This window comes from Cryptotermes secundus, unplaced genomic scaffold, assembly GCF_002891405.2.
Source record: "Cryptotermes secundus unplaced genomic scaffold, Csec_1.0 scaffold184, whole genome shotgun sequence".
NCBI lineage: Eukaryota > Metazoa > Arthropoda > Insecta > Blattodea > Kalotermitidae > Cryptotermes > Cryptotermes secundus.
This window is the reverse complement of record NW_019725839.1, coordinates 1,033,156-1,045,386: the sequence shown is the minus strand read 5'-3', so window position 1 is coordinate 1,045,386 and position 12,231 is coordinate 1,033,156. Positions and strand designations below refer to the sequence as shown.

The following is a 12,231-nucleotide window of genomic DNA, read 5'->3' as shown; positions in this document are numbered from 1 at the left end:
CTCGCTACACTCACCTAGCCCCGGCTCGGACGAGTTGCGCGCGCACTAGGGGCGTGTTGCATTGCTCGGAATAGCGCAGCCTGCTCTGTAAGCACACGGAACACTAACGAGCCGCTCACTTCTTGCAAGAAACATAAAAGCTTACACACCATGTCATAAAAATGCAGGGGGGAAGTGGAGGTATATTCTACACATTCTTAAACTAGGCACTAGATGGATGTGAATGGTTAACTTCACGCCCCGGCCGCTTTACCCCCATGGAAACAGCCTCTGGTACCTACTGAACTGAGGGCCCGGTCTGCACGCTGTGGAGAAGATAAAATCACCTGCCCCTGCCGGGAATCATAAATATGCAGGGAGGAAGTGGAGGTATATTCTACACATTCTTAAACTAGGCACTAGATGGATGTGAATGGTTAACTTCACGCCCCGGCCGCTTTACCCCCATGGAAACAGCCTCTGGTACCTACTGAACTGAGGGCCCGGTCTGCACGCTGTGGAGAAGATAAAATCACCTGCCCCTGCCGGGAATCGAACTGCGACTCCTCGGCCGTCCAGTCCCATAACCCATCGCTGCATGAACTAAGCTATCCACTGCCACAACAGCGACTGTTGCAGTCAACATCTGAGACATTACTCAGCTTCTTCTGTGGGTCGTTCAACTACGCTGTCAGGATCGGGATTGATGGATGAATGGGAAGAGATTTGGTAGGAAGTGGTCGTAGCCTAATATAAATCCTACCTCGACATATGCCTGGAGAAAATACGGAGAGCCACAGAGAACCTCAGTCACTAAAACATGCAGCGAGTTTGCCAAACACGTAACAGTTGACTGCCACGGAAGTTCTGTGTAGGCCAACTGTGTATCTTAGCAGGAAAGCTTCAGAACCAGGAGTCATGGGATCATATCACTGCAGCAACTACTATGTGAACCAGTCTAGCTCACTCAGTGTCTGGCTACCGGCGGAGCGAACGTGAATAGATTCCCGACAAAGACACGTCACTCCCGTGTCGAAATCCACGCGGCCTCCTATCCTGCGAGCACGAGGGTGCTAAATGCCGGACCTGGTTGCCCAACACTACTGCAGAGCTCTAGAATTGATGGATTGTTGTAATTTTGTGATTTACTCGGGTCACTTGCGTTGTTACGGTACGAAAACGAAGGTGGGTGTTTTCTGTTGGATATGTCGCTAAGACGAACAAAAACGAACAGGCCTATATATGCAGCGTGCAGAGCCGTTACTATGTAACGACCGCGAGATAAGCAAAATGTACCACAGCCGTTTCTAGGCAACGGCTTTATAAACATGTTTCCGCAGAGACAGGCACGAACGCAACAATGGTACTACAGCAACAAAAGAACTGTGTTTTCTGTGGACAGCACCGCGGCCGTTGCTACGCAAGAGCGCAGTAAACACATCTCTGAGACAACTCATCCTAAGTGACATCTAATTTTGGTAGGGAAATTTCATCGAAATTTTTACTTGAAAAAGACCCTAAATCTTCTTGTTGATTACTGTACGACTATTCAGGAGACAGATAATATTGCGGCCAACATGAGGAGTGCGAAAGGAGTTTTAAGTAAGCGGCCATAACACAATCGAGGTCCTATTCCTTATTTCCCTGGAGAGACTAAGAAAAACAACGAAGAGCCTCGGATGGGATATGCAGCATCGATAGTGTGCAATGGGTTTTGGTATTAGCGGCGAGGAGCCTCCCAGTTCTGCCCACAGAGCGACAGTTTAATAATGACGGTAATACCTCTGCACTGTAGTGTTGCTACTTCTGAGCCCCGCTGGCTGCATAACTTCCCGAGTTCCGTAATTCGGGGGCGTGGAGGGATCTACATGTCTTACGTGGCTGCGGAAACTGGGGAAAGCAGGAGAGCCCGGAACTGCGTCAAGGCGGAGAGCCGGAAACGTGGGATAAAAGAAGGCTGGAGGAGAGAGAATGGACGAAGCAACTGTTCCTTTAAGTGCTAGCCTGAGTTCGAGGTTGTGTGCGGAATTCATTGAAGCCTTAGAAGACAAAATGGCAGAACGCAAAAGACCGCCTTCAATTCGTTCTTGGAACCTGCATGTTCATCACCCTCACCATAAAATCCAGAAAATGAACCCTATTCTGTCATTTTTTTGGGCTTGTTTTGGACTTCATCCATCGTCTGGTATGTAAAAGACGATGGCTGAAGTCCAAAACAAGCCAAAAGAAGTACAGTATACATCGTCAGAATCCTTTCAAGTCAACTTATTCTGTCCCTTCATTAGAGACCGGTAGGTACTAAAATTTCGAAGAAAACACTGCCGCCTTTTTCAGGCTTGAAGTGAAGATGGGGATCCCCATTTGTCAGACCACACTGGGCCACTGCTCCGTTCGCAGTTCCTTGTGCTGGCACCAAGTGGCTCCACTGTTCCGCATCGCACGGAGCTACACTGTACTCATTAAGTTTTAAGATTAAGTTTTCTGGGATGTGAAGCCATGTAATGTTATATTTCGTCTGGTAGACACCGACGTTTCGGAGGAACTTAAACTAAAAGCAAAAAAGGGAAATATTCTTTGTGGGGAAACCTTTCCAATTTATTTTCATCTTACCATTCACGCCATGAAATCTGCGTTACTGGCAGCGTAATTAAATAAACCACGTATGAATACATGAAAGTAAAAGGCATTATAAAATCACAAATATAAATCACTCCGTCCAATGTGACCTGTAAGTTTTTTACCACATGAAAACTTAACACCCTTACATGTTTCGGTCTCTGTGGACAATCTTCAGAGGGCAAACATCACTACAAATAGGAAACCACCATCACATAAGTTGTTTAGACGTAAAGTACGTACACTTATATGCTACAATACATAGTACACAAAATAGACATTTCACATTGTAGTGATGTTTGCCCTCTGAAGATGGTCCACAGAGACTGAAACATGTAAGGGTGTTAAGTTTTCATGTGGTAAAAAACTTACAGGTCACATTGGACGGAGTGATTTATATTTGTAATTGTTAGTGTGACGGACCAGAATGAAACAAATCAAACGCATTATAAAATGCTTGCACACATGCGGTCATTTCATTCCTGTGCTGAATGCATATATTTCCCTTAACTGGATCGAAATATCAAAAATTCTGTCCACAACTGAGTACACTTCAAGACACATGGCATTTAGAAGTACAAGGACTTTCAGACTGTGTTGAGGGCAACTGGAGTGACTGAAACCAAGCAAGAAAACATCCAAAATTGGCTTCAGCTTGTCTTTTTATACTTTTTAAATAAAGATTATAAAGTAATATTTTTTTATTTACTTTCAGCAACACTGCCTCTATTATAAATTTTCCATTTGTTTTCTAAGTTTTTTTGTCTTTTAAAGCTATCCACATTACTCGTGCTCGTTGGGAGACTCGTCTGGCTTTTACTCGTGCTCATAAATCTTTGCCAGGCTTCGGCACGTGAGGATCCGTATATTTACTCATAGTGTGTATAGGCTGTAGTAGTATTTTAATTTACAGGCTATAATTTTTAAATTAAAAATTTAAAATTTGCTTGTCTTGTGACTTGTCATATCGTCCACATTACTCATGAGCATAGCCAGTCGCACGAGCTCAAGTAATGTGGATGCGCCTTTAGAGTTGCAAAATTGAACAGGGAACATGGAAGATGATGTGAAACTCACTGTAACCAATTATTACAACCATGTGGTGTGGCAGGATCATCAGCAGTGTTACAGAGAAGCTGGCTACACCCAACCCATCACTGTGGGGAAGGCTAAGGGTGAAAACTTTGTACAGATTATTGGGTCAGGGACCCTAACTGAACAGAGACAAGGGGGCCAGAGTTGGTCCATTTGTCACTTCTGTATACTTACTCTCTCGCTTACTAGCGCAGTGTACTGAAGTATCCTGAAGATGAAGACAATCTTCCGCTAGCCTACAGGGCATCACACTGTGGAGTGTGTGTAAAGTTGCAACATAGTGATTCATGTATGAGCTGCCTGCTTAACTGAAGCAATACACAGGCACATCTCCTCAGGCAGGACATGGGACACAGGTCACAGAAAACATACACAACGACAAGACTCAATTATATATTCACAAATGTTTGCTGGTTTGCAGTATTAAAATTCACCGGATATTCAGAAACATCACACTACAATCACGGTATGTACGTTTATTACCAACTTAATGCAGCCATAACCAGACACATACACAGTTTCCTCTCTACCTACGAACACACAAATTGGCTACTTTCCATATGTACAAAAATGTCCACATACAGAAGAGTACATATAACATTTACAATGAAACAGAGGCATGTAGCGGTACTAGACGTCGTTCAAAGGAACCGCATGTCGGGATGCTTCTAGGGAACAGAAGAGACCATTAAAATAGTTTCCATGGGTGGTGGGGCAGGACTCCCTGGTTCCACTCCGCAAAGAACTTCCCCGGCGGCTGCTGCTGGAACTGGGGCACTATTACAGCCTCAACATCTTCGTCTGACTGGACTCTACAACCTTGAGCACTTACTTCAGGGGGCAAAATATGGCCAGGTTTCATCGGAACAGCTGTCATAAATACATCAAGAGGGAAGAAGGTGCGAGTGAGAAGGAATTATTTCAGTGATGCCTTGAGTGGAAAATCATTTGAGCAGCAGCTTCCAAAGTTTATCTGTGCACAGCAGACTCCTTGACAGACTGTAAGACTGTCAGTCGCAGTAGATCTGTTTGTGTCCCTTCTCTCTGAGTCTGCAACACTCATCATATAATCATCATTGCAAATACTGGTTACAAACTGCATATGGAAATCATTACACAATTCTGCAAATGGTACTACTTTCTGAGCAATGATAACTTTCTCCTGTTGTAGGAACGTGTTCTTACTGCCAGACAAGTTCACCTCTTACCATTAAGCCGAAGATGCAAGGTACTGATTCTCCACCTCATTATGGTTGTTTCCCTTATCAGTGTGTCATATGGAGTGGATTCATCTGGCTCAGAGCAAGGGCCAGCAGCGGGCTCTTGAAACATTGCAATGAACATTCTGGTTCCACAAAATGTTGGGAAATTCTTGAGTAGCTGAACGACTGGTGGCTTCTCAAGAAGGACTTGGCTGCATGGAGTTAGTGCCCCTGTCAATATTAAATTTTAAAGGAGCATTAACATTCAAATATCGAACCCGTGACTTTACACCTTGTAGCATAGTGCCCCATAGGTTAGAAAATTTTGAATTCTGGCTGTTTAGACGTGTCCTGACACTTAATAGTGATACTGGTGGTCTAAAATCAGGATTGTGCTGAAATGTTCAGAAATACATACAAATTAAATTCCATACACTGATGTAACATAGCAAATACAAATTTCCGACCATACTGTTCAGAAACCATATTTATGAAAAAAATTAATTTCACATAAAAGATCACTGATCTACCACTGTACTGGACCAGTACACAGGACGATTTTGAACTTCCCACATTTTAAACAGAAATAAATCAGCATTACTGCACATTTATATCTCTTCATGGTCTGCAAGCTGCAGTAAACATAACATATGTAGAAGTAATGGCACTACACTGACATCAGCCGCACTGCCAGGTGGCACCATCGGTTCACAGGACTGGCAGCAAGCGTGTTAAACAGAAGTAACTCTCAGTATTGGTAACAATCTGCTACGTACATCGCATGCAAGGGGCCAGTAACTCTCCGTATAAGACGACACCCAACCAATATGATGTGGAACAGAATAACATGCACAAGCATACTCACCAACACAGCCACTCACAGAGACAGACGAGACTACTGGAGTCCCATGATACATCAATTAATTTCTACATTTATTGCAAGAAGAAAGCCCACGACAGTTTAATGAGAAATATGCCTACCCTGAATATTTGTGATTTTGTATGATTCTCACCATAAACTGTGACTGTTTCCCTAAACAGTTTTAGCACATCTGACTGTAATGGAGACACAGTGTGTTTCGTGTGAGATAAGAAGTGACTCTTTACATGTTACTTAGATGAACTTATCCTTCAAAGTGTCCACACATCACTGCAAAAGCCATGTTCTTGTGCTTCACTTACTGACACTGGCAGTATCAGCATGAAACAGCTGACTGCGAATGATGAAGTGGTCCTGCCCTGGCAGTTCCCTGAGGTCACTTACAAAGGAAAACCTATCAGGATAGCTTGCTGAGACATGAACTGAGCACCCCCAAACAGAAGTATTATGCTTTACTTCTAGAACAACCTGCCACAGAACCGTTTCCCTAGATTGCATAGTTCAAAAGGGAATTACACACAAAAGTAAATCAGAGTTTCTGAACATTTCAAAATCTCAAATAAAGCATGTTTTGCTACCAAACATACCCCATCTGTTCTCCGTCCCTCCCACAATTATCTGATATTTTCCAGGTAAATGGAAGCTATACGGACACACGTTTCTTGTGTGTCTGTGCACGTGTTACTGACACATGATGACAGAGGTGCAGATGCTGTATCTACACCACATCTGAACGCTCTGATTCCTACTTCATAGTTTGGAGGTCTGAGGTTCAAACTTCAATCCAGAAATCAATTATCCTGACTGAGGTTTTTCATGGTCTTCCTTGGTTCCTCTGAGTAAATGCTGGGATAGCACTTCAACTTAAGCCATGACTACTACTGCCTCTCCATGTCAGTATTCCTCTGTCATCCTAGCATTCAGTACCGAACAGTTCGAGCTATTCACACCAAGGTTACACACTCTGTACAAAGCTCACGGAGATGCACACAGCTACAGCACAGTTCAGTTTGATCCTTGGCAAAAGATCTTTATTGCACATCCATCACCTGTACTGTCTGCCAGTCTGTCTGTCTCCCCTCCCCCCACACTGTCAGATCTTATTACCCCTTTAAAGACTCGGTTTCTTCACAGTTTTATATACAATTTCAGTCTGTACCTCAGAGGAAACATATTATGTCTCCACTACTGAGACCAACCACTTTGGGGAAACAATCGCAGTTTGCTGTGAGAATCATATGAAACACAAACACATTCTGTGGGCAGAATGCCAAGTTTTAGTGGGTTAAAAATGAGGTAGCAATCACTAGTCTTTAAAGGGCTAATTGAGGAATTCAAGAAATCTTAACTACAAATGTGCCTTAGTCACAGCCTACACGACTACCCACAGAAGTTACCCGTTGTACAAGTATACCAGCTGACACTGTGACACCAGACATGGCCATTGTTTACCTTCCTTAGCTGTCCACCTAGGCAAGTGCACAAGGATCAGTTTCTGAGGTGGAGGACACCAACACAGCAGATGTTTGTTAGCCCCAGTGATAGTGATCATGAGAACGATGGTCAGCAAAGAGGATTTACAGCTTAGCGTGGACACCTGACAGGAAGGGAAAGGTCCTCAAGTCCATGAAGTTTTCTCTCATGTACAGAGATTTTACTGGGCACCAAATTCAGAACCCTCCGAATGGGAGCTCATGATCTTACCCTGAGACCACAAGTTCCCCAATATCTAAAAACTTTCTGAGTATGCCAGCCCAAGGTAAGAACACCTCCACTCTGCTATAGGCAACTCTGTCTGATGGATACAACTTTGTTTGGGCAGCTAATGTCAATAGAAATGCTGATGCCAGTTCTTTCCAGATTTTATTTGAATACACAGAGCAATAAATATGAATAACTTCTGCACTGGAGCCACTGCCAGTCTCACTCACACAAGGTGGCATTCCTGTGGCTCACACAATGAAGCACGCTCTGAAGACTGCATGTGCTACAGGAAACGGGGTCTCTGCTAGATGTGTGGGCAGGGCAGTGCTTCACGCCGACGTTTCGGCACTCTGCGACCAATATGCAACACCACCTGACCTGTCCGGATCTCTTTGAACACTGCAATGGCCTCCTGGTGACTGAGTCCATGCAATGCCTTGCCATTCACTGCTAGTACCTCGTCACCTGCAACTCACAAGCAAGAAATTGTCAGGTGCTACAATGCCATCAAAGCTGCTATTCATTCAGCTCAGTAAGCAACTACCCACCCTTCACAAAGCTTGACAGTTCATTACAGTGTTCACAACAGCATACAACTGTACTTTATCCTGTCATAGACACAACCCATCCACAACTTCCTCTAATGTGCATTTTAATATTATCTTCTCCATTACACCACCAAGGCTCTTTAAGTTGCACTACTTCAGGAAAAGTTCTGTATGCATTTCTCATATTACCTATGCATGTTACATGGCCTTCCCATCTCTTATTATGTAAGGAATACAAAATTATGAAACTCTCATTACATAATTTCCCTAGTCTTTCTCACAGCACCGTAGTTCTCCTCAGCGCCACTGCACTGCACTGCACTGAACATGCCATATCTGCTTCCCTTAGGATGAGAGACGCAGTTTCACAGCATACAAAACAAAAAGGCAACCCCTATATTCTCATCTCTTAGTTCTTCTGTGTGACTTTCACGGTTCGGGCTGGAATGAACAATAGGATTACAGCCTCCTGTGACATGATGCCATGTAGTTAGAGGAAACTGCTGCCTCCATCTTCATGGCAGAGAAAGCAATACAAATACTGTTCTGCTCTGTTAGCAATATTCCCAATAGGCACAACAATCCCCACCCCTTCGTTATTGCACCTTAGCATATGTCTGAGTCCTGCACCATTTCCTGTACCATATGCTGCCATCTTCCGAAGTACAAACTGTGCACTATGCTACAAACCGGAGGGTCACGGGTTGGATCCCGATCAGGGCATTCAATTTTTTCAAGGCACCCAATCCTTTCAGCCGCACTATGGCCCTGTCGTGGAATCAGCCTCTAACAGAAATGAGTACCAGGAATCTTCCTGGCGGTAAAGGGCATCCGGCTCGTAAGGCTGACCTCACCGCCATCTGTGAGCTGACTGTCCAGAAAATGTGGTAGCATCAACGTCTCACAATCCTATGGGCCTCCAAGGCCTGTTACAGGGATAGCTTTATCTTATTTTTAGCACAAACTTTACTACAGACTTGGGAACCCTACTTACTAAACATCCCTTGCATAAGTAAACGTTACAGCAATAAAGTCCATCCCAATGTTATACTTTTTAATTTCCTACAATCAGTAACAATAACATCACAGATGCACGAACTTGTGAGGTGAGCAGGACACTAGCATCACCTATGGTAACAGATTACACTGCACACAAGCAAACTTTCTGTCTTCCTTTGAGTCTGATGGCAATGATTAACCATCCTCTGGAGCTAGGCATGTAAAAACTGGTATCAAAATACACTGCAAACATACCTACACATAAATGAGTGAAATACTCTTTGTTCAGTCGACAAGTAGAAACATGGCGATGATGCAAAACTCTGAGGTTTTACATGTCAAACTTAACATGTGTAGAATCTGTACAAAGGTAACGAGTTCTTCACAATAACAACAACAGACCTGCAGGACAAGGCCCACATGGATCAATCAGGTGTAACTATCCAATGGGACACAGTAAGACTGTGAACGCTGACAGTGGGAGGATGCAATGCAGCTCAAAGAAATGACAAACTGACAAACAATGGTACTTGGCCTCACCCTCTTTAAGCCTGCCGCTGTCAGCCGCCTGGCCATGTGGAAACACAGTCTTCACATAGATGCCCATGTTCCCTTTGGGGGAGTCACGCCCCCCCACAATACTGAATCCCAGGCCTTTATGACCTGGTCCTTTCGTGAAGGCCACTGACAGGATTGTGAAGGCTGCGCCACGCCCAGCGCCGTGCCGCGGCAGCGTGCAAAACTTGCTCTCTTCTTCCTCCTCCTCCTCCTCATCGTTATCTTCATGTTCCTCCTCACCAGAAGAATCGTCCAGCTCTGTCCGTTCTGACACCTGGTGACAGTACAGCACACTATAAGCTCTGTGTAGCCTGCACAAACCTTGTTCTACTATCTGGTGCCTCAAGTACACTCACAGGAGCCACCTCAGAACAGTACACTCCAGACCAAAATCACATCTTCACCATTATTATTATTATTATTATTGGAGGGGGTGGGTTTCCCCATGCACCGCGACCAGTTTGATCTATTGTGCATCCCCCTATGATCCTCTACCAGCGTCTATACCCTGCCGGTATTGGTGCTTACCATCAGTCCCTACTCGGCCAGCGAGGTCGGCCTCTACTGGCTCAGAGGTATCTCAATGCTTCCCCCTTTTACCAGAGGCGTTACAGACTACTGTTGGGCGGGAAATGTCCTTAATTTAGCTCAGTGGCCTCCTTTGGAGACATGCCGTAAAGCTACGACACGGGACACAAGGCTGAATTTTTCCGCCCTTAAAAATTCCACGACCTCCGCCGGGTTTGAACCCGCGTACCTTGAGTCATGACGGAGGCCGCTACATATTCACCATACCCAGGAGTGTTCCAAACAAAAGCTGCACATCATAATAAGATCTGCATTATGCACCCACCTTCTGTAAGATAAACCATTGTTTCAAAAGTAACGGATTTCAGCTTCGTGTAAAAAAGGGGGCTATGCTGTACTGACGTGAACCTGAGGCGAAACGCTGTGGTGGAGTGGTGAGCGGGTTGCATTCCCTCAGTATCAAGGACGGGGCAATATATGAATTCAAAAGCATTTTAATGGAAACGATCCTGGCCTAATCGACGTACCTTCCCGGCATGATGAAAACCACAAAAACCTCAGTCACAATTCAAACGCACCCTCCTGGAAACAAGTCCAACCTGTTCAATACGACGTTCAAATCTCAGTCCGGAGACGTCCTAACCGAGGATTTTCCTGGCCTCCTTCAGTTTTTACAGGAATATGGTACCTCAACTCCTCCGACATCCTCTCCAATTTACTATTGACGAACCATCATGACTGGAATTCTGCTAATCACATCACATACCTTCGGTCGCTGCGCCAGATCGCCACTGCTGCGGTGGTTACGCCGTACACTGTTCAGCTGCTGCTTCTCGCCCAGTGCCTCCTGCAGCTGTTGTATCAACTGGCGCTGCTTGCTGCGCACGTCACTGCTCTCCTCCGAGACGTACGGCAGTGAGGTCGGGCCCGCCTCGGGCACTGTACCAAAGCCGCAAGATACGCTGCCACCGATCACAAAGCCGCATGGCTGATCCGCCACTGACCACCTTCTGCTCCGCCGCTGGTCGCCCTCGATGCTGTGGTAACCCTGATCGTGTGGCGGGGACGGCGAACAGGACTTCCCTCTACATCGCGACGAAGAAGCACACGACGACGCACTGTCGGTACTCCTACCGTCCAAGTCCTCTGTCGGGGGCGTGGCCGTCCCCCTCCCGGAAGAGCAGGCGCTGGACAACTTCCGCTGCCGGGTGTCTGCGTCCCGAAAAGCAAACGGAGGAAGAGATACCGGACCGGACCTCTCGGAGAACTCTTCTTCCGAAGTTTTCGAAAGTGGCGAAGGGACGTAGAACGTGGGCTGACTCGGGGCAGACGTGCACATTTCGTGCACGGACACTGCTCTGCGCTTGCGCAGCCCGGCGTGCAGGCGATTCAGCTTGGTGCGCAGAACTTCGGGGAACAGGTGATGGCTACTGGCGCTGCTCCGAAGAGGGGTCGCGGGGGGCATGCTGATCACCACGGCGTGATCAGCGGGCAACAGCAGGCGCTCACACTGTGGCTGCGACGGCGGCGACGCGCAAGACCCCGGCGACGGAGTCGTAAAGGATGAACAGCGGCGTCGCAGGCGTCTCCAGCGTTGCGAGATGCTTTTGTTGAACACCGCGGGATCTGAAAGAAGGCAACCCCGCGAGGGTATTCAGTCACATGAATTGTATTGGGGGTGTCTGAGCGGGAACATTTGGACCCAGGAGAGGGGACGTGCCAGGACGGAAACAGCTGCAAATGACACACTTCACGAATTGCCTACTCTCCCTGTTCTGAAAAAAAAAAATAGGCTTATAGTATGTACGAGATCATGGCATCTGAGCCCATCAGTTTTGTGTCTGCGTGAGTATCCGCCCCACAGTTGCCGCTGCAACGAAATGTTGGGTGCGTCGTAACTTCTTGTTAGCGCACTCCAATCACGCAGCGAATCGCGAGGTATGTAACATGCACTGAATAACTGAGAGAAACACGAAGGGCATTTCTTCGGGAAGTACGGGGCTGCGACAGGTGTCACACTTGGGAGAAAACACGCGGCAACACTGCACACTTATTGACGTAATGACGAGCCTGAAATCCGCGGGAGACACAGAACATTTATAAACTGCTTTTACATCCAAAC

At 46.0% G+C, this 12,231-nt stretch overlaps 1 protein-coding gene across 6 annotated transcripts in view; it reads right to left on the bottom strand.

The window, feature by feature from the left end:
• Positions 1–4,067: 4,067 nt before the first annotated feature.
• Positions 4,068–12,231, bottom strand: part of LOC111863561 (partitioning defective 3 homolog) — a 94,880-nt gene continuing 86,716 nt past the window's right edge. For 5 of the 6 annotated variants that reach the window (XR_004512917.1, XR_002842617.2, XR_002842616.2 and 2 more), the window contains 4 exons: positions 10,876–11,735; positions 9,564–9,855; positions 7,704–7,941; positions 4,068–5,123 (listed from right to left, as the gene is read on the bottom strand). Coding sequence is in view for 1 of the 6 variants with exons in the window: in XM_033751112.1 (XP_033607003.1) it covers positions 7,781–7,941; positions 9,564–9,855; positions 10,876–11,735 (1,313 nt within the window). In the remaining 5 variants the exon portion in view is untranslated. Of the gene's footprint in view, positions 5,124–7,618; positions 7,942–9,563; positions 9,856–10,875; positions 11,736–12,231 lie in introns of those variants that run through there. The other variant, XM_033751112.1, reaches the window with a different exon arrangement.